Genomic DNA, 26,429 nt, shown 5'->3' with positions numbered 1-26,429 from the left:
TGAATGCATAAACTAATGGAAATAGAGATCAGTAAACTAAAGAGAAAAAAAAATCTCCAACCACAAAACAGCTGAGAGAGCGAAATGATGGCTCAAAATAAAATTCAATAGTAATACACAAAGGGAAAATCATCATATAGAGAGGAATGGAAAAAACAGGTAGCGAATGAGTGGATTATATAAGCTATCAAATCTCCTATATTTATAGTCCAAAAAATAGAATTATAGGAGACTCTTTCAAAAACTTTCACTTTCTCCACTAACAATTTAAATTTATAATCCTTATAACTTCCCTAATATTAAAATCGACAAATCGGACAAATAGGTTAATACTATTAAATTTAAAATTTATATGATAGCCTCATTGTACCTCAAGTAACGCACACTTTACACCAATTTTGGGCACTAAATGCATAATAATTATTGAGCATTCAATTATTTACTGTATTAATTATGTGTATAATATTTTTGTGAAAGAAAATGAGAGCAATTTCAAGTACCATCTCACAATTTATTTTACATAACTTTTCAATTACTTGACTGCATTAAAAATTGAAACTTTATTATCAATTGTGGATGGCGGAGGTTACATAACTTTCATCCATATTAATAACGTTCAAGAAGAAATTATCTAATACTCCTTCATAATTAATAAATATTTAAAAGTATGCCAAAAATTTATGAATATTCAAAATTATGCCTAAAACTCGCCTTTTATATATTTATAGATTTGATTTTTATATCGATCAAATCAAGTTGAGGAATGTTAATCCGGACACCACCATCAAATATTGAATTAGATAATTGTTACGGAGTATTTCAGATCCAATATTAGTAGTAGTTCACTTCCAATCCAAACTACAAGTGGCATATTCAATCATTTACTATTAGAGACCATGTTTATTCTTATATCTTGTTCGATTATTTTTCTCTCAAAATTTGGCACGAGACAATGTATCTCAGCTTGTTGCCAACGTGCTAAGCTTGCATGTGTTTCTCGATTATTCATCTAACTTCCATTCATGTGACATATTGAATTCAAGATAAAGTCTATTTTAACTTATCTCATATTATATCTCAATGTCTTATCTAGCATGTCAAACATATGTACTCCATATCTTGAATCTTATATTTGAACATCCAATATATCAATACAATCACCACGTAGAGGTAAAGAAAACTATTGTATTAAGATGAATCTTATCCCTCAAGAAAAAGAGGATAAAACTTACTAATTCTTTTATATAAAAATGCATTGTGATCCAAGCAAGGAATTCTTGATGAATTTGCATGGTGATACTTAAGAAAATAAACCCACCCTTACCAATGAATAAGTAAAGAACCTTTCCATACCAAGATAAAGCAAAGTCTCCTAATGTTATGAGATAATTCTTCTTACAACCAACTTTTCAGACAACTATATATAAATTGCATCACATAACACAACATATCTGCAATATATATCAACATATACACACAAATATCAGTGAAAACACAGACAAAAATGGAGAAGGCAGTGAGAAATCTAGAAAAGAAAGATTCAAGCTTGATGTTCAGAGAGATTTCACCGCCACACAAATGGGATCAAGATTTGGATTTTCATTACCTGCGTTTGACTCTTCCCGGTATCATATAATTCATTCATTTATCCATTCAATTTGCAGGTTAAATTATCAAAAAAATCACAAATTTTAGTTAATTTCTGGTCAATCTCAATTATATCATAACTTTGATACTTTTTTCATTCGTCTTGTAGTGAAAATTTGTGGCGTGCTACGTGTTAGAATTTATTGATGTTGCTCGCACACGTTTAAAAATTCAAAACGTAGTAGTTGACTAGGTGTAGCATAGTTTATGTAGCCAAACATTTATTCTACATAGTACTATTTTCCGTTTGTCACATCATCCCAAATTTTGAGATTATGTGACAATTGTGAAAAATGTATATTAATGGATAATTATTTAAGTTGTGAGATTGACCAAAATCGACCAAAATTGGTGATTTTCCCAAAATCCCTAATTTGTACTACTAAAATATTTGGGAATTATAATTTTTTGATTGATCACATGTTTGACGAAGATATTAATATTTGAATTATCATTCTTCACATCAATAGGTTTTATATCAGCCGACATCACTCTGCACATGGACAAATACGGTCATCTAGTGGTGCGTGGGAGCCACAATATAACAGAACACAAGTACTTGAGTTTCGAGGAGACGTTCGATGTTCCTGATGGGGCCAACCTCGAGCTCGCCGAGGGAATATTCGAAGACGAACAAATATATTGTGTGACCATCCCCAAGAGCAACAAATTAGGACAACAAGTCTCCGGCTCCGACTCCAAAAGGGTAAAATTTGACGATCACGATCAGAACAAATACAAGAAAAATGACCTTAATGAACGACCGCGTCCATCCTCAGTTATTGAGACACAAAATTCTATGAAGAAAATTGCATTTCTAATTGCAATATTAGTTGCGATATATGCTGCTTGGCTTAATCGTTAACTTAGTTAATGATTGAGAAAATAATTAAACAATTGTTTGTATAATGTTAAATAAGCATGTAAGTGCATAATGTTCGATCTATAAAACTGATCAATTGCAAAATAATTTGTATTTTTTTCTTTTTCTTAGTATTAATTGCAGAAATAAAATAGCAGTATCGGGTGGATTGAGATATGTATTTGTAGTCTAGAGAAAAGTGGGCAGCCCGGCCCGACTCCAGACCCAAATCAGCCCGGTGGGCTTGCGCTAGGTAGCTTAGTTATAATTTTGGAGAAAATAACAATTTAGATCACATATTTGTTTAAATTGTTATCAGTTCTGGTATGACTTGAAAGTGGAAGGCTTTAATTTTGGCGGTTGTCTTCTCATTGCGCAAAACATCGTATATTGAATTATTCCATGCATAATTATTTGTGAGTGAATCAATGAGAGTATACTGTTATAATATGAAAAGATATTAGTGGTTTGGAATCCAAGAAAAGGTTTATTAGAAAAGGAAAAGATATTAGTGAAAAAGTTGATTACATATTAGAATTGGATTTATTTTAAGGTGACACATAATTGAATAAAATTATTAAGCCCTATTGTCCAACACCGTTGATTCGACAATTGAGAAATCAAAATGACATAGATTTAATGAAACGCCGTTGTTTTGATCATCACCATAACACATCATTCGTGAATGGAAAAGACAATTGAGAAATCGAAACTTCGTGTTTAATATTTCATTTCTAAACCTCATATGATTTAAATATGCAAATCAGTTTGTCTAGCCCGGACATTTTGTAACTCAAAAGATCAAACCTGGTCATTTTTATACCTCTACTTCTTAGTTCAAAATTCAAGTAAGACTCACAAGGGGTGATTGCAAACATCGGAAATTCAAAATTAAGTTTCCATTTCGACATTACTATTGGCAACATCACTATGAAAATACATAAATTCCAATGCCTAAAATTGGCAACCAAATCTAAGTTCCAATTCTAATTGCAATTGAATGAGCAGATACATACGTTTGTTATGCATTCACCAGATAAAAAACCCTCTCTCTGACAAACGTAGGCGCAACTAATCTCACTAGCAACATCACCTTTGCAATTCCCCTTGAAAAATTGGCTTTCAGTTGTACATATAGCTGCTTCAGTCACCACCTCCTCTGCAAATGAAATTAGTTAGTAGAGATAAAGATTATATCCATATATGTAGTCATCTTTTATTTCAATCACATCTAACTATTCCTAAAATTGATCTAAATAAGTGCGCTCAATAAAAATTTAGTGGTTCAGACACATTTTCCACGTGATGTGTCCAACCTACACATCTACAGAAATATTTGTGATTGGCTCGACACGCACATAGCAACGTCTCGACACGCACATAGCAACGTGTTCCAGACCACTATATAAACAACGGTTAGAGTGCTGAAAATTATTTTGTATGCAAGAATTAATGATGATCTCATTATATAAAGGTGCATTAGTTGACAAATTGAAAGTACTAATATTTTATGAGCAAATGTCTGTAAATTCAAAATAATGCTATGAGATAATACATGTAAATGACAAGATACACAATAATGGATTATCTTTTATGGAAAAGAGTGTATACATTAGGTTATAATCAATGAGATGTGATAATAAAATACTGTAATTAATTTTAAAAAAAATTATAACTGATTTCTTATATTATGACCAATAATATGGCATAATTATATGTCCATGTAACATGTTAAATAAAAATAGATAATTTCCCCCCTAAATCCTCACATTACGAACCTAAAATTCTAACAGATCAGTCAATCTATTTCATTCAAAAATTAGATTAAATTGAAAATATACTTAATTTATAATTTCAAAAAAAATAGAATTTGACCATATATACTACACTATTTTAGAAGTTATTATCTAAAAAGAAAATCACAGTCTAACAAAATATGATGAAAGTGTGTAAACTTACGGGATGCTAAAAGGCAAAGAAGAAAGAGCGAGAGAATTGAAAATTGTTTAGCCATTTTAAGAGTAGAATTTGAGGTTGATATCAAAACTTCATATGCTCATTACCTTTTTATAGTGTATATTGCATAAATTAAAGAAAAATAATAAAGTTTATTTCAATTCCACTGATAACCACATTATTCACGTGAAAGATATTCAACTTCTCTTGTGGTAATTCTTTTTAAAAGCACTTATGACATTATTTACATGGAAAGATATTCAGCTTCTATTGTGGTTATTCATTTTAAATGCACTTATGACATTATTTACATGGAAAGATATTCAACTTCTCTTGTGGTTATTCTTTTTAAAAGCACTGATGTCAATTATGGTATTTTTTTCATTTAGATATTTTTCTATAAATTCCTCAATTTTCATCAAATTCAAGTGCTTTGAATTGTCAATTTATTGATTTGTTTTGGTTTTACAATTAATCAAGATTGTCGGTTTAATAAGGCTAAATATAAGTGTAGTAATTCAATAATTTAAATTATTTTATTTGGAATAATGCTATGTTGTTTCACTGCCTATAATATGATATCATTATGTTAGTGAAATCTTGATTGATTGCAAATTCTATATAAAATTATTGATTATAAAATCAGAATAAATCAATAATTTGATAATTTATAGGCGGATTTTAAAGTTGATGCAACCAAAATTTGGTAAAAGTTTAGAAATTTAAAACAAATTCATTACCCTTTTCGTATCGATATTTTTTATAATATCTACAATATAGCATTATCGATATGGTATATTGTATATTCCCACCCCCTAACCAATGGCTCCAAGAAAGAGTAATTGCTCATATACATTATTTTGTTACGCGACTACAAATTATATTGACAATTGTGAAAAATGCTAGTATATTAGTAGTATAATAATATAATTGACTATTTCTTAAAATTGCAGGATTGCCCAAACTTATTTTTCTTGTACTACTAAATTATTTGAGAGATATAATATTTTGATTGATCATTTATAATGCAATATTAGTTGCGATATATGCTGCTTGGCTTAATCGTTAACTTAGCTAATAATTGAGAAATTAATTAAAAATTGTTTGCAATGCAATGTTAAATAAGCATGTAAGTGCATAGTTTGATCTATATTAAAAAACTGAATTGAGAAAAGATGTGCCTAATTCCCACACGTTCTCATTTTCCTTATTTTCCACAATCTTTCTTCTTCCCATATCAAGACATCTTTTTTTATTTTCTTTTTAACATTATACAATTATTTAATTTGGTAATATTATGTTGTTTTGATGCTATGAAATAGTTGTGGTTGATGTCCGATAGTGCTACGTAACTAGCATCAAAATCTTAATTGATTGTAAACTGAGAAGAAAAAATATTTTGATTGCAAAATCAGCACAAATGAATAAGTTGGTAATTTATAGGCAGATTGGTAAGCTGGTACGCAAAACCAAAAGTTTAGCGAAAGTTTAGACATTTACAAACAAATTCTTACCCTTTTCATATCGATTTCGATACTGTCAACAATATAGTATTATCGATATTTCGTAACAACAAAAACATGTAAGAAAACAATTAAGCTTAAACCAGTAAGTAGTAAAATTACAAAAAGCGGCAACATTAATCCATAATTAATTGAAATCTAATAATTAATGAGGACTTATCACTTGCCTCTGCATCAACACATATCCATCTCTTCCAACTCTGCCTCATTATGATCGAGCATTTGAGCCATCATTTCAAGTACCTCTAATGCCATTTTTTCCATCTCTTCCTCAGGTACTTTGCCACTGAAATTCTTCTTTTTCCAATCAATAGAATCTTGGATTTTGATTGCTTGTAAATATTAGTATATAGTCAAGACCCAAATCAGCCGACGATGGCCTTGCGCTGAGTATCACCAAAAGACGTTGTTTTGTACATTGATTCGACAATTTAGAAATCAAAACGACATTGTTTTAGTGAAACACCATTGTTTTGATCATCACCATAACACATCATTCTATGCATGGAAAAGACAATTGAAAATTCGAAACTTCGTGTATAATAAAACCCCATAGGATTTAAATATGCAAGTCGGTCGGCCCAGTCTGCTCATTTTGACACCTCTATTTTCTTAGTTCAAAATTCAAAGTAAGACTCACAAAGAGTGATTAAAAACATCATAAATTTAATTTTAGGTTTCCATTCGACATTAATATTGGCAACATTATTATGAAAGTACATAAATTCTGATGCCTCAAATTGGCAACAAAATCAAAGTTACAATTCTAACATCCTACTGAGCACATACATCTGGATTCATTGTCGCAATCACCAGATGTATAGTTATCTCTCCTACAAAGATAAGTGCATGAAGTCCTACTAGCAACATCTTGTTTGCAAGGCCCCTCAAAAAACCTGCTTGGCACTGTTATGCATGTATCTGCTTTAGACACCATCATCTCCTCTGCAAATGAAATTAGTTAGTAGGGTAAAGATTAAGTCCATATATTTAATCAGTAGATTATTGATAATAATATTAGTTGATATATTGAAAATATTATGTTATGAGTTACTATTATAAATAAAATCAACCTAATGTTTATAATGTATATATGTAAAGAAAATGGATTTTTGTGGACAGAATATAAATATATACAATGAGTGAGATTGAAAATAAAACATTTGATAACAAACTAGTCTAGTAATCAAAAGGATACTAGTAGTTTTTAACTGATTTCCAATTTTTTGACCGATTCGTCTTCAATAAAATTAAATTTTGGCTAATGTGGCATAATTATGTGTCCATGAAATGGTGACAATTGCAATTTAAACAAAACAGATACTCGATTGTAAATTAAAAATATACTTAATTTAAATGTATAATTGCACAAATCAGAACTTAACCAAAATGAAATAATTTACATGCTATTATCCAAAAGATTAGTAGGCCAATAAGAGAGTATGAAAGTGTGTAAACTTACGAGAAGCAAAGAAGAGGTAAAGAAGAAGGATCGAAAGAGTTGAGAATTGTTTAGCCATTTTGAGAGTGAAGTTTATGTTGATATCTAAACTTCACATGTTAATAACCTTTTATAGTGTAAACTTGCATAAAAATTGAAGAAAAAAATATATTAAGTTTATTTGAATTACATAGAAAGACAATGGTGTTCTATTTTGGTTATTCTTTTTAAATGCACTTATATCTCATATAATACTTTTTATATGGTATTTTTTTACCTCTATTTGTAAGCTCCAATAAAGAGTAATTGTAAATATGCATATTTTTTATATGTGACTACAAATTCGGAAGGGATGATCCCTTCCGTTACAAATTACTCCCTCTGTCCCGGCTAAGATGACACATTCCTTAGCCGGCACGGGGTTTTAGGAGTAATTGGTTAATGTGTTTAATTGGAGAGAGAAAAAGTGGGTGAAAGTATTAAAATAAAGAGAGAAAGAAAGGTGAATATTTTAATAGGGGTGAGAAAAAGTGGTTGAGTGTACTAGTTAGAGTGAGAAAGTTTCCAAATAAGGAAATGTGTCATTTTGATTGGGACAAACTAAAAAGGAAAACGCGTCATCTTAAACGGGACGGAAGGAGTATGTTGTTAAAAGTGGCTACGAGTATAAGTCTTTTCTTTATATTAAAATAGTACTTCGTACTTACTAATTAAAACTGAACTATATAAAACACTAAAAAAACAACATTTTTACCGACGGAAATTTAATTACTATTTTTCCGGGCGGTAAACGGGTTAATCTTATAATATCACTACACTTTTGAGTTTATAATGTGGCATATTTATGTTTCCATGGAACATTGTGAAAATTACAGTTTAAATAAAATAGATAATTTCCCCACTAAATCCTTACATCACAAACCTAAAATTATAATTTCAGAGTCAATCTACTTGGATTATAAACTCAGATTATACTGAAAATATACTTAATTTGAATTTATAATTACAAAAATTAGAATGTGACCAAAATACAATATTTTAGAAGTTATTATCCAAAAAAAGTCATAGGCTAACAAAATATGGTGAAAGTATGTAAAAACTTACGAGAAGCTAAAAGGAAAAGAAGAAAGAGCGAGAGAATTGAAAATTGTTTAGCCATTTTGAGAATAGAATGAGGTTAATATCCAAACTTCATACATTCGTTACAAGCTTTTTATAGTGCAACTTACATAAATTGAAGAAAAATAAACAAAGATTATTTCAATTCCATCGATAACTACTTTCCATTATTTTTACATGGAAAGATAATCGACTTCTCTTGTGGTCATTTGTTTTAAAAGAAATCGTCTCAAATAATTAACATGTCAATCGACCAAATATGCTAGCAATATAGCTACCATCGAGCTATGACAAAATTCGGTACAATAAATAGTAATAGCAGTAGTATTTTTTTCATTGAGGTAATTTTCTATAAATTCCTAATTTTTTTGTCAAATTCAACTTCTTTAAAATCAGCATATAAACTGTAAATTTATTGATTTGTTTTGATTTCACAATCAAACAAGATTCTAGCTCTAATATGGATAAATATAAATTGTAATTCGACAAATTAAAATATTTAATTTAGTATAATAATATGTTGTTTTGGTGCCTAAAATATGACATTATTTTGGTTGATGTCCGATAGTGTCATGTAAGTAAGTCACCAGGCTATGTTAGCGTCGAAATCTTGATTGATTGCAAAATTAAAACAAATCAATAATTTGATAATTTATAGATGAATTTTTAAGTTGGTATGCAAAACCAAAATTTGGCAAAAATTTAGAAATTTAAGAGCAATTTAATTACCCTTTTCATATCGATATTTTCAATAGTTTCTACTATAAGTGGCGAAGCCACATATGGGCATGAGGGGCCCATGGTCCCCCATGAATTTTGCTGCTTACTATTGATTATACATGCATATTAACAATTTCTCTCAATTGCTCAATTTGTCTTTTGTTCAACCTTATCATATCTTACCTCAAATTTGAATCCCAGTGTTGCATATTTGTTTTTTTAGTTCCATTATATATTTTATTGTTGTTTTAGTTTCATAAATTTAAGTAAAACATACTAGTATAATTCAGAAATACAAAGTAATAATCTTTGTTATCTAATAATAAAACTTAATTCTTTAGATTTGTAAGTGTAAATATATGTATATTAGTATTAAATTCAAATTTAAAGATTTACTCTTCATTTTTTAATATATTTTTATTTATTTGTTTATCATTTACATTGATTTTAATCTATGATGAAAATAATGAGTAGAAAAATTAAGCAAAATAATAGTATTGTAGTAGTACTTGTTTAGTTGGGGGAAAAAAGAAATAAATATTTCTCCCTTATTATCCATCTTTCTCTCGTAGGTTCGAAATACTTCTAGCAATAACGACACCAAAAATATCCACAAACGTTAACAACAATTTGGGCCCCAAACGTAAAATTCTTGGCTTCTCCACTGTCTACAATATACCATTATTGGTATAGTGTATCGTACATTCCCACCCCTAATGATGAGCACTAAGAAAGAATAATTGTTCATAACTTCATATACATGATTTCGTTACGCTTAAAAATGCCTATAAATTATATTTTCTACAAATTATATTGACAATTGTTAAAAATGTCTATATTAGTAATGATATATAATCGGCAATTTCTTAAAATTACAGGATTGATTAAACTTATTTTCACTAAATAATTTGGGAGATATAATATCTTGATTGATCATTTATAATGCAATATTAATTGCGATATATGCTGCTTGGCTTAATCGTTAACTTAGTTAATCATTCAGGAACTAATTCAACGTATGTGCGTAATGTTCGATCTATTGAAAAGTGAATTGCCAATTAAATCGTCTATTTTTTTTTAAGTGTGGAATACTGCTATGCAAAATATATTATTTTCTTAGTCTAAACTGAAGAAATAAAATTGCATCACAAGTGGGTGGAATAGACAAGAGAAAAATTGGGCGGCTTGGCCCGAATTGAGATCCAAATCAGCCCGATCGACTGGTGCTAGGTAGCTTAGTTTAAAATTTTGTGAAAAATAGTTATTTCAATCACAAAATTTAGTTAAATTATTATCAATCATATAATACTTGAAAATTGAATATCAAGTGCGAGTTTTCAGTTTTTGAGATTGTCTTATTGTTTACAAAATGTAGTATATTGACATCATTATGTACATGAATACGACTATTAAAAAATCTGAACTCCGTATTTAATATTTTGTTTCTAAATCTCATAGTATGATTCCGGCCGGTATAGCCCGAGCATTTTGTGACTCAAAAGATGAAACTCGGTCATTTTAACACCTCTGCTTTCTTAGTTCAAGCTTCAAAGTAAGACTCATAATTCACAAAGGGTGGTTGAAAATGTCGAAAATCCAAACTTAAGTATCCATTTCGATATTATTATTGACAACATTTATATCAAAATACATAAATTTTGATGCCTAATATTGGCAACAAAATCTAAGTTCAATTCTACTAGCATCTATATTTGCAGATACAATCTAAGATTTCGCAATCACCAAATAAGTATGCCTCGTTTTCTTGCTGACAAGCGGTGGAGCATAAACCCCTTGATAAGTCATCATCATGGCAAACCTTAGTAAACGTGGTGCTTTTTTTTGAGCAGTAGACAGCTTCAGTCACCCTTATCTCCTCTGCAAATGAAATTAGTTAGAATCTTGTATTTGGATTACATCTAAGTCCATCAAAAATTAATCTAAATAAATTGTTGTGCTCAGTACAAATTTAGTGGTTTTAGACAATTTTTTCACTTGGTGTGTTCAGTCAATCATAATTGTGCAAAAAAAATAAAAATAAAATAAAAATAAAAACTCTTATGATTGTGATTTCCTTGACACATCACATGGCAACGTGTTCTATCCACTAAATTTTTACTCTCGTTGCAACTTTTAAATAAAAACTGTACTAGTATTTTACTATGAGATAGTGTTTGTAAATTGAAAATATATAGTATATGCTATGAGATAATCTGTTAAAAGAAAAGAGATGATTTTAGTTTTGTTAGTGTATTTGGTAAAAATGGACTATTTTTTATGAAAAAGAGTGTATAAATTAATCAATCAGTTGGAACTATATTGTTCAGAGATTTGACCAAAATGCGAATTTATGATTATATAAAGCAGTATAAATTCAAAATTACTTAATTAAAATAGATATGGTGAAAGTGTGTAAACTTACGAGAAGCCAAGAAGAGGCAGAGAAGAAAGAGCGATAGAATTGAGACTTGTTTACCCATTTCGAGAATGAGATTTTAAGATTGATATTTGATATGATTACATTCGTTCCCTTTTATAGAGTGGAGAATTGCATAAATGGAAGAAAAATCATACTAGTAAAGCTTATCCCATTTTTCCATTACTTTTACATGGAAAAAAATAATAAATGTTCTTTTCATCACATTTTATAACAATTTCCATTTTATTTTACATGGAAAGATAATGCATTTTAGTGGTAATTGTTTTTAAAAGCACTTGTCTCAAATAATAAACATGTCAATAATAATAGCATGATATATAGGATAATTGTCTATAAATTCCTAAACTTTGCATCAAAATTGATTGTTGCAAAACTAATCGTTGCTCTTAATAAAAACATATTGGTTTAATGTGAAAATTTTTTGTAGTTTGACCAATAAAATACTAGGTTAATTGGGTTGGGTGAAATATAGGTCCGGTCGGGGTTGAACCCGTGAGCACGCATTTGGTATTTGGAAAGGTTGGAAAACTATAAATCACTCGAGATTAAGGAGTATAATTTTTTTATGTATGGGGTTCACTTATTCATAATATTAATTATTAATATTCAATTGGAATCTATTCCTAATAGTATGCCTCGTATCGTAATATAATGTGCATTAAAACGCATACAACATGTTAGTCCATGAAGAAAATTGCATTTTTAATTGCAATATTAGTACTCCCTCCGTCCCTTAAAGAGATCACATTTGTGAAATGACATGAGATTTTATAAAATTTTGTTTTATGTGTTAAGTGAAAAGAAAAAATATAATTTTTATCTTAATGTGTAAGGAAAAATTTTCAAACGTAAACCGTCTTTGATCTTTTGAGTTTGGACAAAATTAGTCCCTGAAGTTTAAAAATAGCATGAGACATTCTTGAAATTACTACTCATATTGTAACAGCCCGGCATTTCTAGGGTATAATAAATACGGCGACTGTTAACTAGGCGAACTTAAGGTGACAAAAATGTAGACTAGGTTTCATTTAAAGAGATTTGACCAAGTGTTTAATGAAGATCAAGGCAATAAGTCAACGGCTTTAAATACGAAAAACAAGATTTAATAGCTAACATAGGCTAAGCTCAAAAGTCAAAGGTTTATTGTAGCTCCAACAAAACGCAATATTTCCCAATATTCCAAATCAAAGAAATAAGTTCAAACCAACCAAAGATAATAAGTTTCAAAATATTCAGCGGAAGCATTCCAAGAGAAGCGAAGCCATGTATGAGGACACGACTACACTCAAAATCCCAACCATCCATATTAATCGATTCAACTGTCTCAACACTACCGACCGCCCATCGCCGCTCAACCTGCACATAGGGAAAACACACGCAGGGCTGAGTATTTTAAGCATACTCAGTGGACTCATGCCAAAACATTTTATAGTTATGCCACCCTTACCATAGTGAACTCGAGGTTTAGCATTTAATTTAAAAGATAGCATCGAGTATCACAAAAATATTTCATGGATTGGCTAGTCAAATAAGACCTCCCATTTTCTCATCAATCAACATTTCATATGGTGCGACGAAGTGTGGCCACACTTTCGCCCACGAGACCGGCCGACTAGCAAGGACGGCTCCCGATCTCCCGTGTACACTAGCCTGATAGGGTTTGCGGCCCTACTCATACCCGAATTCGTTTATATAGCCCTATAGACTAATGGAGCGCACTCGCAAACTAGGCATCAGGCACACACAATATCCAAAATAATCATAGGCATGACATAACAGTTTAATCCACCCTTATCGCTCCACTTTCATATACTCCCTCCGTCCCATTAAAGATGACACACTTTCCTTTTTGGTTTGTCCCAACCAAGATGACTCATTACTTAAAATGGAAATCCCTTTATCTCTACTTTATCCCCTCTCTCTTACTTTACTCTCTCCATTTAACACACAAAATAAAGTTGCATAAAATCCTATGCCGCCGAAGAAAGTGGTCATCTTCCTTGGGACAGAGGGAGTATTTGCAACATAAGAGAGAGTTTAAGAATAAAGCCCACCTCGATTTCCTTCGATTTCAAGTACGTACTTCTTCTTGGTATCACACCGAGAACGCGAGCTATCACCTTTAGTTCATGTATTTCAAATAAGTCTCAATCATGGATCAAAATCATGCATGTTCTCACGTTTCCCTTTTTCCCATCGATTATTTTCAATATCATCATTCAAAATCAAAGTACGATTATCATATCATTTTTATTCACACAACAACTCCAGATTTAACATCAAATCGTGTCACGCATGAGTGTTTTCCACACACAACACACGCACACGCACACCACACATGTGCACGCCTACCGAGGCGTGCACACACACACACACACGGTCACAACACATACACACACGGTCACACACCCACACATGCATCCAAAATCACCGATTAATTTCCCTCTTCACTCGATCTAAATGCATGTGGACTCAAGAACACCGATTGATCGGTAGAAGAAGAGAAGATCAAAATAAAAAAAAAATACCTTTTCAATAGAACAATCGGTAGGAAACAAGTAGGATCTTGATTCTTCAACAAATTCTTGAATTTCAACTTCGATTCTTCTCCAAAAGATGAAGAATTAATGGAGAAAGTAGAAGAAAAATTTGTAAGAGAGTGGGGAGAGTGGGATCGAAAATTTGGGAGTGGGGGAGGCGTGATTTGTGATCTAGGGTTTATGTGTTCTCTCTTATTTATAGAGTGCAAGATATAATATCTTTAATTAAATAAATTAAAGATTTGGAAGAGATATGGAAGAGAAGTGGCGTTAATTTGGTTGAGAAAATAGGGGATTTCGAATTTCTAGGCTATTTAATTAGCCTATGATTAAATTTGAATATTTCACGGAGTAGAATAAAATATCACAGAGCAAGAAAAATAATAATAAATCTCCCCAAAATATATGGAAAGTGGCGTGTAGTTTCAATTCCTCAAAAGGGATTTAATTAAAATCCTATTTAAATTAGGATATGGTAAGATCTCCTTAGATTTGGCAAGATATGCTAGGATATTTGAATTTATTTATGGAAGAGAGTAAACAAGGGATCAAATAATAGAATAAAATAATTCCTTCTCCCATAAAATTAGGAGATTTCGAAAATCTCCATATTATGATAGGGGTTTCGAAAATCTCATCAAATAATCAATGAATATTTGGACTTTGGATTTAATTTGGATAATTATCCCAAGCAATAATTAAATCCAAGAAAGATAGGATTTCTTCTCCATTAAATAGGAGGGGTCAAAAATTCCACATAATTAATAATGCTCCTATTAAATTCTCACTCATCTCTTAGAAAAATAATTCACCACAATTATTATTTCTCCCCACATTAAAATATCCACATATTCGAATTTCACTTCCACTTCACATTTTCCAACGACTTTGACCATTCCACGGCCACGTCATATTTTCCACAATATTGACTATTCAATAGCCACGTCACATATTCAACAAGTTGACCATTCAACTCAATCTCAATTCCAAATCGCAATTAGGTCACAAGGAACATTGCAATTAATCATCCATCATTTAATTCCACATAATCATAGCATTAAAAGCATTTAATGCAAAATTTTTCACGTCTCAAAAATTAGGGTTCAAAAAAGCGGGATGTTACACATATTGAATATGGTATTTTTCATTTATTTTTAACTAATTTCGTGTCTGAAGTAACCACAAAACATGAAGAGCATTTTAGACATTTGAATGCTGTCTATCGCTCAATCTCCTTCTCTCTATCTCTTTAATTTTCCATTAAAAAGGTGGGGTTTGGATTCCATGTGGGTGATAGCACAACAAGAGCTGTTGTTCCACTCATTTCATTATTTTATTTATAAATTATAATATTATAATATTAATATTTTTTATAATCGAATAATTTAATGTGTGTGCATAATAGCACAAGCCCTGCTTTGATTATTTTAGGTATAAATTATAATATTAATATTTTTTATAATCAAATAATGTAATGTGTGTGCATATTAGCACAGCCCGTGCTGTGCACAGTAGGGGATCCTTTTCAAAAAAAGGTGTTAGCTAATGACTATTTTTATTTTATAGAGTGAACTATGTATATGGTAAATCGATTTTTCATTTTCTCACGGAAATACTATCTGATCTTTATTTTATGTCATTTTTTGTACCTATAAATCACATTTTTGGTATCTGATGCAACTTTCACCCCAAAATGTCCTCTAAACAAATACATTTTCCCATTTATGTCATAAATGATATTTTGGCATACACAAACTAGTACCAAAAGTTATATTACTTCTCTAATTCTCCTCACTCTTTATACTAACATTTTAAATAAATATTAATATTATTAATTTAATGTTATAAATTAATAATTAATTTAGACCATCTCCAACCATTTACACCAAACTCAAACCCATTTGTGAGTATATGTCACGCTAAAAAGTAGTTTTACTCCAACCATTTATACCATATTCAAAATTTACACCATTTTTGAATTTTTGTCTCACAAAATTTTTGCAATAACACCATATTTGGTGTTGTTTCACAAAAAATACCAAAAATAGGTTTGAGTTTAGTGTATGACTGGAGAAGATTTTTACACCGAAACTTATTTATGGAGTGTGGTTGGAGATGGTCTTAGCTTTCAAATATACTTAATTAAAATTATAATTATAATTATATTTAATTACTATTATGATAATATTATTGTTATAAAACTAAAAACTAGTACTCCCTCCGTCAACCATTAGGAGTCTCATTTCTGGTGGCACGAGTTTTAAGAAATATTATGAAAAGTGGGTGAAAAAAAGTTAGTGGAATAGAGATCTCACTTGTATATATTAAATGAAATGTGAGTGGAGTGAGTTAGTGGAAGGTGAGACCCTATTACCATTTATAGTAAAAGTGAACCGAGAATTATATTCGCAAACGGACTAAAATGAAAAACGAGATTCTTATTCACGGACGGAGGGTGTATTAAGTAATAAATAATTATAATATAATTATTTAAACTATGAATTATATAATATTACATAATAATAACTATTATTATTGTTTTATATTGAATTAATAAATAATCAATATCAATCCTTTATCGTACATATTATACATCCAGTAATGTACATGCCCGAACAATGATTGTATACATACATTATACATTAGAAATTAAAATACCAAATTAATCATGATATATGAACCATATAATTATAAAATTTAAAACCCAATCGAAAGAGGTGACTTTAGTCTTTTGATCGTCAAAACACACATGTCAAGCCTATGTGAAAACAATAAACAATCTATCTAGATCGATAGATAGATAAATACAAAGCAAAATTATTTAAAAAAACATACATATTTCAGAGGAACAATCGCAATCAATCCATACATAATTTTATCACCTTACATACTGAAAAAAACAAAAAAAGAAAACAAAGGCAGTTGTAATTTATTATTGAAACAGATTTCATGGTCCTAAAAAATAGGGCTTTTCAATCGGGCCCATTTTGCTATTTGTAGCCAGTATTTCAGAAATGTTTGGCCCGACTATTTTGAGGCAGAAGCAGAAGTGTCTGAAAAGGGGAAAGATAAAGGAAGTAATCAAAGAAAAAGGCATTACATAGGAATTCTTCGAGAATAAGAATTAAGAAATCTGATTTTTTTTCCCCTTGTGGAGTATAGTATTCATTTGTATAATTGTGTTGTCTGCTTTGTTAATAGGCCTCACTATTTTACTGTGTCTACTATGAAATTTACATGGTAAAGGTAAAGATATAACACACTAAATAAACAAGGGATAACGGCCTTAAAATCATAAACTTTTGCCAAATTCTGATTTTTCCCACGAACTATAAAATTGGCGTATAATGTCACGAACTTTACAATCGGTTGCCGTTTTCCCATGGCGGGTTTTCCGACTATGAATTCAGCTGATGTGTCTTTTTAAGCTGATGTGGCCTGCCAAGTGTACATTGAGCGGATGACGTGGATGCCAAATTTTGAGATGATGTGTCTTATCATCCTCCACCACTCACTCCCATCACTGCCACCACCCCTCCTCCTCTTCCTCAACGCTAGCCGCCGCCGCCGAAGACTCCGATCAGCGACCACCATCACCGGAATCAGCGACTCCACCATCAACGGAATCAGTTGAACGAGCTGACCTACTCTGTCTTTGTATAAACCCAAAACCCCCAAATCTCCACCTCCGCTGGAAGCAATGGGAAGTTGTACAATTGGCCCTTCCCCATCTCCCTCACATGATCCACATGGCCTTCTGCTCCACCCTTCTCCCCAGGCAAAGTGTAGTGATTCAATTCAGCCCACGCTTGAATCCTACCGCTCCATTTTCCGGTGCCGTCGGAGGCGCGTAGAAGTTATTAAGAAACCACTCCGTGATGGAGAAGCTTCCATCCATTTTCAAGCTCTGAAACTAGATTGCTCCATTGGAGTTCAGTGATTCAATCGAGGTCGCCAGATTGCTGCGTTGATCGTGAAACTCTAAATTCTCCCCTTGCTTGAGTGGAAAAGCAAACCCTAATTGAGAGGGATCGAGGTTAAAGCATGGCTGATGTCAAATCGCAGGCAATAAATCGGGTGAAATTAGAAGCGAATTGGTGGTGAAAAACGCTGGTATTTGATGATTTGGGGAGCTGGAAATCCATGGCAGGGGAGAATTTGAGGGCGTCGTCGTTGAGGAGGGATTGATATTCTTGTTCTTACGGCAGCCACCGCCGCCTCCTCCTCCTCCTCCTTCGCGCCATCGCCGGAGAAGGAGCTTCCAGAGGAGAGAGCAACTCGCCGTCAATGAGGTCTACCGACGACGTCGTTTCGTCTAGGGAAAACGACATCGTTTCATGAATTTCCGGCGTTCTCCACGTCAGATTTCAGGCTTGCCACGTCCACACAATTTCAACCGGAAAACTCCCGGGTCGGGTCAAATGGAAAATACTCACAACCCAACAAAGTTTGTGACATTATACGCCAATTTTATAATTCGTGGGAAAAATTGGAATTTGGCAAAAGTTTATAACTTTTAAGGCAATTATCCTAATAAACAAATAGTCTCTTTTAGGCTTTACTTTAGCTTTTGCCTTTGCCTTCTATCAGAGCAAAATGTTTGAAGAAATCGGCGATGTTTCTTTCCTAGCTCCTAGTATTTGAAATTTGTATTATAATTTTTTTATACCACTATAGATAAATGAGTATAAATTTAAACACGGCATCATGGTGGACTCGAAACCCGCACCTGATGTCTCAGACATTACCACTCTAATACTATATCAACTCATACACGCCTTTTATATCTCTTTTATTTCTTTTCATAGTGGAAGGCCTTGTTGAAGTAAAATAAATTACTCTATTTTAGTGACATCTATCTACCTCTATATACACTAATGAATGATGTTAACCTAAGTCAATTTTTACCAATGTAACTCACCTTTATCTAAATATACCAGATCACATATACAGAAATATTTTCCTCATAGTACTGTAAAAACCACGCATACTTCTTAATTCTTATACACCTATTTGCATATTACATACTATGATATTCAATGTTTTAAAAACCGGACCGACGAGCGAACCAGCGAGGCTACTGGTTCACGGTTCAACTGGTCCAACCGATCGAACCATCGATCGAACCGTTTTACTATAGCATTTATATATATATGAGTATATAATTAAAGGGGAGTGATCAATTGCTAACTAATTAGCAATCTCAAACTAAGACTAAATCTTAGCCATTAGATTAGAAGATCTAGTAGTTGAAATAATGCCACATGGATTATATTTTTAATTAAAAAAAGTAATAAATAAAATTAGAGGGTATTAATGTCAATTCCTTATCATCAAAATCATCTTAAAACTTTAAATTTACGTAACTCTCTCGATTTAAATTATTTTTTCGCAAAAAATATATCAAATTAAAGATAATTTTATAAGAATTCCAACGAGATCTCAATTGCATATGTTCCGACGACGTTCGGATGATGAAATTTGATATTTTTCATTTTAGTTTTCGTAAATGTTGATAACCAGATTTTTATCAACAAATACATAAAATAACCTCAATAAAACCATGTAAAAATCTCAATAAAACCATGTAAAAATCTCAATAAATATGTGTTGATATTTTCTTGTACTAGTGTTGATATTTTTATGTCATATTGTTGATATTTGTAATACACTATGTTGATATAAAAAAAACATTCACGAAAATTATAATATGATAACATAATGACGATATTACCCTTTTGTTGATATTTTGTCTACTATTTATTGAGATTCGTAAGATTTAATCTCATCCACTCATTTTAAAATCTAAGGGTGGAGATTTGGTCTTGATTTTGGATTAGGGTGCTATAAGCATTAGAATATGACCCATTAATTAAATACATATTTATTATAAAACACTTGGTTTCAAAACATGTAAATAAACAAACATTAATGCAATATATAATTTAATTTTAAATAATATAGAGATATAAGTATAGATAAAGCATATACATACCAATTTTTAACGAGTAATACTAGTAATGTAAAAATACATATTCATATGTTTATTACTATGTATTAATTTTCATGTTATGAACACTTCTCCCATTATATATTCTTGTTATTTTATTTTCAATCTAAGCATTAGTAATTAAAACATTATTTGAAAGTTAATAGAGATTTATTTATTTTAGTTATGATATAAAATATGTATATAGCTTTTAATTATAAATATACAATTAGTATATAGTTGATAGTTGATATAATATGAAGTAGTACATATTAACAAAACAAACTACATCTCACATTGAAAAAGTAAAGGCAAAAGATTGTAAAAGATGACTATAAAATAAGCTTTTCATCCCACATTGAAAAATGAAAGAATAATATTGTGGAATACTTCTATAAAAGAAAGACACAAATGATTTTTTAAGCTAGTTTTTATAAATTCATAGGCCCAATATAAGTATGGGTTAATATGAAATAAAGTTTAGTGTAATTTTTTTTAAATTGATTTTTAATTCATTTTTAAAAATCAAAAAATTTGGTAACCAGTTCGACTGGTTCCCGGTTTCCGGTCCAATCGGCCGGTTCACCCGGTCCAAAATGGTTCAATGCTCCACTGGTTTTATATGGTGAATTGGACCGGAAAGGTCATCGGTTCGCGGCCGAACCGATCCGACCGGCCAGTCCAAACCAGTTTTTAAAACACTGATGATATTACAGCTCTTTGATCATGCATATACCTATATAGAGATATATTATCAAATATAACATTGTGCATTTGATATAGCGCAACGCAAAATAGAATAATAACATAGAATTAGTATAATTCACTAGTTGAAAGTTGAGAATTAATCTTTTTTTTATCTAAAGTAATTTTTACCATTCCAAGAGCAAAGCTGATTGATTTCCTAGTCAAATGAAATTAAAGAACATGAGTACTCTTTAATATATATATATATATATATATACATAGAGAGGTGACCAATTGCTAACTAATTAGCAATTTAAAATTGAGACTAATGTTTAACCATTAGATTAGAAGATCTTGTGGTTGATATAATGTCAAGTGTAATATATTTTAAATTTAAATAATTATTAATTAAATTAAAAGAGTATTAATGTCAAATCCTATATGTAGTAATTATAACTAACTACTTTCTCTCTCCTCAAAATCATCTCAAATCTTTAAATTTACGTAACTCTCTCAATTTAAATTATTTTTCGCAAAAAATATATCAAATTAAAGATAATTTAATAAGGATTCCAACGAGATCTCAATTGCATATGTTCCGACGATGTTCGGGTGATGAAATTTGATAAATTATATTTCAATTTTCGTACATGTTGATAAGCAGTTTTTATCAACAAATGCAACAAAAAATCTCAATATATTGTAGGCAAAATCTCAATATTATGCATGTCCAATCTCAATAAAAATGTGTTGATATTTTCTTGTCCTTGTATTGATATTCTAATGTCATATTGTTGGTATTTGTAATACACAATATTGATATAAAAAAACACCCATGAAAATTATCATATGATAACATAATGACGATATTACCCTTTTGTTGATATTTTGTCTACTATTTATTGAGATTTGTGAGCTTTAATCTTATCCACTTATTTTAAAATCCAAGGGTGGAGATTTAGTCTTGATTTTGGATTAGGGTGCTATAAGCATTAGAATAGGACCATATATATATATATATATATATATAGAGGAGTGATCAAAGTCTAACTAATTTTAAGTGTATAACTAGAGAATAAATCTCAGCCACTCATTATCTTAATCTAATGACTAAATTAAGTATTCATTTTTTATTAATAAAAATTGCATGGGGTAATTTGGGAAATTAACTTTGTTCCATATTCTGACATACACATCACATTCATGCATACTCTCTCTCTCTCTCTCTCTCTCTGTGTGTCTACACGAAGGAGGTGGAGGAACACGAATCAACCTCCTCTCCGGCGACGCCCTCCTCCGCCGGCTTCCTCTTGCAGCTGCCTCCCCCTGTCATCTCATCTCTGTGGCCCACCGGCTGCATTATCGTCACTTCCTGCTCCCCTTCAACCTCCTACCGCTTCGTCTTCATCTCCGGCGTGACTTAGTAGGCTTCCAAATAATATTCCGCCCAACTAGCAGCGCTGATCGCAACTTGTAATCGTCGATGCACCTTAAGGCGTGGATGAAATCACCTAACCTAGTTTTCATATTTCGGTCGTCAGTTTGAGATCTGCGTGTGTATGGCGTCGTCTTGCTTGTCGATTGTGAAAATTGTTTGAAGCTAAAAATTGGAATTTCAATCGCGAAATCAAGGATCACATTCGATCAATCCAACACTTATTTTGTATTTTCACTCGTCGATTACGTCTGTAATGGACTTTATAGAAAAAACATACGAAAATTACTTTGATCTGAGGCATTATCGTTTGGGAAGATGCGGAGCCTGAAGCTGAAGATAATTTTCAGATGATCGTAGATGGTTCGCATTAAAACATAGTTAGATCACATTGAGAAAGTTGAAATTGCTACGTACCCCAAATCCGTTAGATAAAATAGAAACCAGTCCGGACCAATCAGAATATGAGAATATACTGATGAGTGAAGTATTTCATGCTTAGAGTGAAGTGTTTGTGATTCATACTTATAGTGCACTATTTTTTCATTTCAGTGAAGTAAAACGAGTTTAGAGTGAAGTATTCCATGGTTAGAGTGAAGTGTTTGTGATCCGTGCTTATAGTGCAGTATTTTTTCATCTCAATAAAGTAAAACGTGCTTAAAGTGAAGTATTTTTCATGCTTAGAGTGAAGTGTTGTGATCCTTGCTTATTGTGCATTGTTTTTTCAGTAAAGTGAAGTGTTTGTGATCCATGCTTATAGTGCACTATTTTTTCATTTCAGTGAAGTAAAACGTGCTTAGATTGAAGTATTTCATGGTTAGAGTGAAGTGTTTGTGATCCATGCATATAGTGCACTGTTTTTTCAGTTCAGTGAAGTAAAACGTGCTTAAAGGGAAGTATTCCATGGTTAGAGTGAAGTGTTTGTGATCCGTACTTATAGTGCACTATTTTATCATATCAATGAAGTAAAACGTGCTTAAAGTGAAGTATTTCATGCTTAGAATGAAGTGTTATGATCCTTGCTTATTATGCACTGTTTTTTCAGTTCAGTGAAGTAAAACGTACTTAAAGTGAAGTATTCCATGCTTAGAGTGAAGTGTTTGTGATCCATGCTTATAGTGAACTATTTTTTCATTTCAGTGAAGTAAAACGTGCTTAGAGTGATGTATTCCATGGTTAGAGTGAAGTGTTTGTGATTCACGCTTACAGTGCACTATTTTTTTCATCTCAATGAAGTAATATGTACATAAAGTGAAGTATTTTATGGTTAGAGTGAAGTGTTTGTGATCTGTGCTTATAGTGCACTATTTTTTTATCTCACTGAAGTAAAATGTGCTTAGAGTGAAGTGTTTGTGATCCTTGTTTATAGTGCATTGTTTTTTCAGTTAAGTGAAGTAAAACGTGCTTAAAGTGAAGTATTTCTTGCTTAGAGTGAAGTGTTTGTGATCCATGCTTATAGTGCACTATTTTTTCATTGTGCTTAAAGTGAAGTATTCCATGGTTAGAGTAAAGTGTTTGTGATCTTTGCTTATAGTGTACTATTTTTTCATTTCAGTGAAGTAAAAACGTGCTTAAAGTAAAGTATTCCATGGTTAGAGTGAAGTGTTTGTGATCCTTGCTTATAGTGCACTGTTTTTTCAGTTCAGTGAAGTAAAACGTCCTTAAAGTGAAGTATTCCATGGTTAGAGTGAAGTGTTTGTGATCCACGTTTATAGTGCACTATTTTTTCATCTCATTGAAGTAAAATGTGCTTAGAGTGAAGTGTTTGTGATCCTTGTTTATAGTGCATTGTTTTTTCAGTTCAGTGAAGTAAAACGTGCTTAAAGTGAAGTATTTCATGCTTAGAGTGAAGTGTTTGTGATCCATGCTTATAGTGCACTATTTTTTCATCTCAATGATGTAAAACGTGTTTAAAATGAAGTATTTCATTCTTAGAGTGAAGTGTTGTGATCTTTGCTTATTGTGCACTGATTTTTCATCTCAGTGAAGTAAAACGTCCTTAAAGTGAAGTATTCCATGTTTAGAGTGAAGTGTTTGTAATCCATGCTTATAGTGAACTATTTTTTCATATCAGTGAAGTAAAACATGCTTAGAGTGAAGTATTCCATGGTTAGAGTGAAGTGTTTGTGATCCACGTTTATAGTGCACTATTTTTTCATCTCAGTGAAGTAAAATGTACATAAATTGAAGTATTTTATGGTTAGAGTGAAGTGTTTGTGATCCGTGCTTATAGTGCACTATTTTTTCATCCCAGTGAAGTAAAATGTGCTTAGAGTGAAGTGTTTGTGATCCTTGCTTATAATGCATTGTTTTTTCATCCCTGCAGATCTCTCTCTCTAGAAAGACTGTGCATAAGAATAAGACTAGTGTGTGTAAATTTGTATTTTTTTTCACTCCGTAATTCACAATATAGTTTGAAGCACAGTTGCAATAGAGATATAAACATACATACTTTTATCCAATTAGTGTAGTAAGTATATATAAAGAGAGAGAGAGCTGACAGTCACTGCTAATGGTTATACAATCCCAACCGAAAACAACAATGGCTACACCACCACCGATCTCTCTCCCAACGCCTCTCCGGCGAGACCCTTCACCGCAAACATCCCATGGCCCAACCCTACCCCAACGCTGGCGTAAACGATGACTAGATGTTGAAACTTAGCGGGTAGTAAGAGAAGCGGCTGAAATGAGCAACAAAGATAGAGGAAACGGCGGAACCCTAGGTTTCCATTGAGAGAAGAGAGTGGAGAAGAAGAAGCGCAGTGGGTTATGGCGAAACGATGCATTTTTCAAAATGAGTGTAATTGATTTTAACCCTAACTTTTGTAAATGACTATTTTGCCCTCCGCCTTATTATAGTAAACTAATTCATTCTTATAATGAAGTAAAATCTGGGACAATTTCAAAAGCATATGTTGAATATCAACCCTTAATTTTCTTGATCGTGTGGCTGAGATTTATTCTCTAGTTATATATTTAAGTGATGGTTGCCCTATATCACTACTCTATATGTGTATATATAGAATATTTAGAGTTGCACTTTATCGTCACTTATCTTATAAGGTTTCCTAACGTGTGATAGAGAATCATAGTAGGCACATATATAAATACAGGGTAGTGATAAAATGCAAACTTATATATTGTACAAATTCAAAACTCCTCAACACAGCTTCAATACAATTTCAATATAATATTAACACAGTGTAAAATTTCAAGTTTTCATTTGATCACATCCCCTAAAATACATAATAAAAAAGACTCGGAAAATAATATGATAAAAATTTATAGCTTGAAAAGCGTAACATACAAAACCCAACATTCATGATACAAATACATGCGTAGACATACATTTTTTTACAATAGAAGCTAAGAAGGGATTGATCATTACTATATATATTTGTGACGCACTAATTAACTAAATAGATTCACATTACATAGGAGTATATATTAAAAGATGATGTGGGTAGAGATATTGAGTTTAAATATTAGTTGGGGATGAGTTTGAAAGGAGGCTCAACGAAAGAAGGCGCAGGATCATATCTTCCATAATCATTTGTTTTCACTTTTAGAACTCTTCCATGAATCTCACTCTCTTCATCGTGCCTTACAGCCTCCCACGATTCCAAATCCTGCCAATTTTTTTTACTCCACAAATCATGCATCATCATATACTCATCCTATCACACTCCATTTTTAAGTGTTTCACCCATGTCTCAACTTTTTTCCTTCAATTACAATCTATAGTGCTTTGATTTGTTTGCACAATTTTTAATTCGTGAAATTACTAGTTTAGGGTGTTTAATTCTTTAAAATTTTAATTTTGAATGATAAATGTTATTTGGATCAATTATATTCGTGAAATAGTGAAATTCATAGTAAAATTGTGGTATATATAGTAAATACTGCCATAGTAGGTCGACAAGAGAATAGAATAATTTTGGAACCAATCCCTGGATAGAATTCAACCGATTTCAAAAAAAAATTAATTTGTCAACGTTTCATCAATCAGTTTAGAAAGTCTATAGGTAAGTTTCTGTCGTCTTTTAATTTGTCATTTGTCATTTGTC

General features: G+C 31.5%; 1 protein-coding gene and 1 long non-coding RNA gene across 2 annotated transcripts; one reads left to right on the top strand and one right to left on the bottom strand.

The window, feature by feature from the left end:
• Window positions 1–1,420: 1,420 nt before the first annotated feature.
• Window positions 1,421–2,686, top strand: LOC125216520 (uncharacterized). Its single transcript, XM_048118257.2, has 2 exons — window positions 1,421–1,625; window positions 2,118–2,686. Exons 1-2 carry the CDS (start codon window positions 1,505–1,507, stop codon window positions 2,510–2,512), a joined length of 516 nt encoding a protein of 171 aa, XP_047974214.1. The 5' UTR covers window positions 1,421–1,504; the 3' UTR covers window positions 2,513–2,686.
• Window positions 2,687–10,854: 8,168 nt separating this feature from the next.
• On the bottom strand, window positions 10,855–11,763 carry LOC125211657 (uncharacterized). Its single transcript, XR_007174549.2, has 2 exons — window positions 11,691–11,763; window positions 10,855–11,146 (listed from the first exon to the last, which is right to left on the bottom strand). It is a non-coding gene; the product is annotated as an uncharacterized LOC125211657 (long non-coding RNA).
• Between the last annotated feature and the right edge of the window lie 14,666 nt (window positions 11,764–26,429).

The sequence above is a fragment of the Salvia hispanica genome, chromosome 3 (genome assembly GCF_029641045.1).
Source record: "Salvia hispanica isolate PSC_SH4W2 chromosome 3, Shi_PSC_v1, whole genome shotgun sequence".
Lineage (NCBI taxonomy): Eukaryota > Viridiplantae > Streptophyta > Magnoliopsida > Lamiales > Lamiaceae > Salvia > Salvia hispanica.
This window is presented reverse-complemented; position numbering and strand designations above follow the sequence as displayed.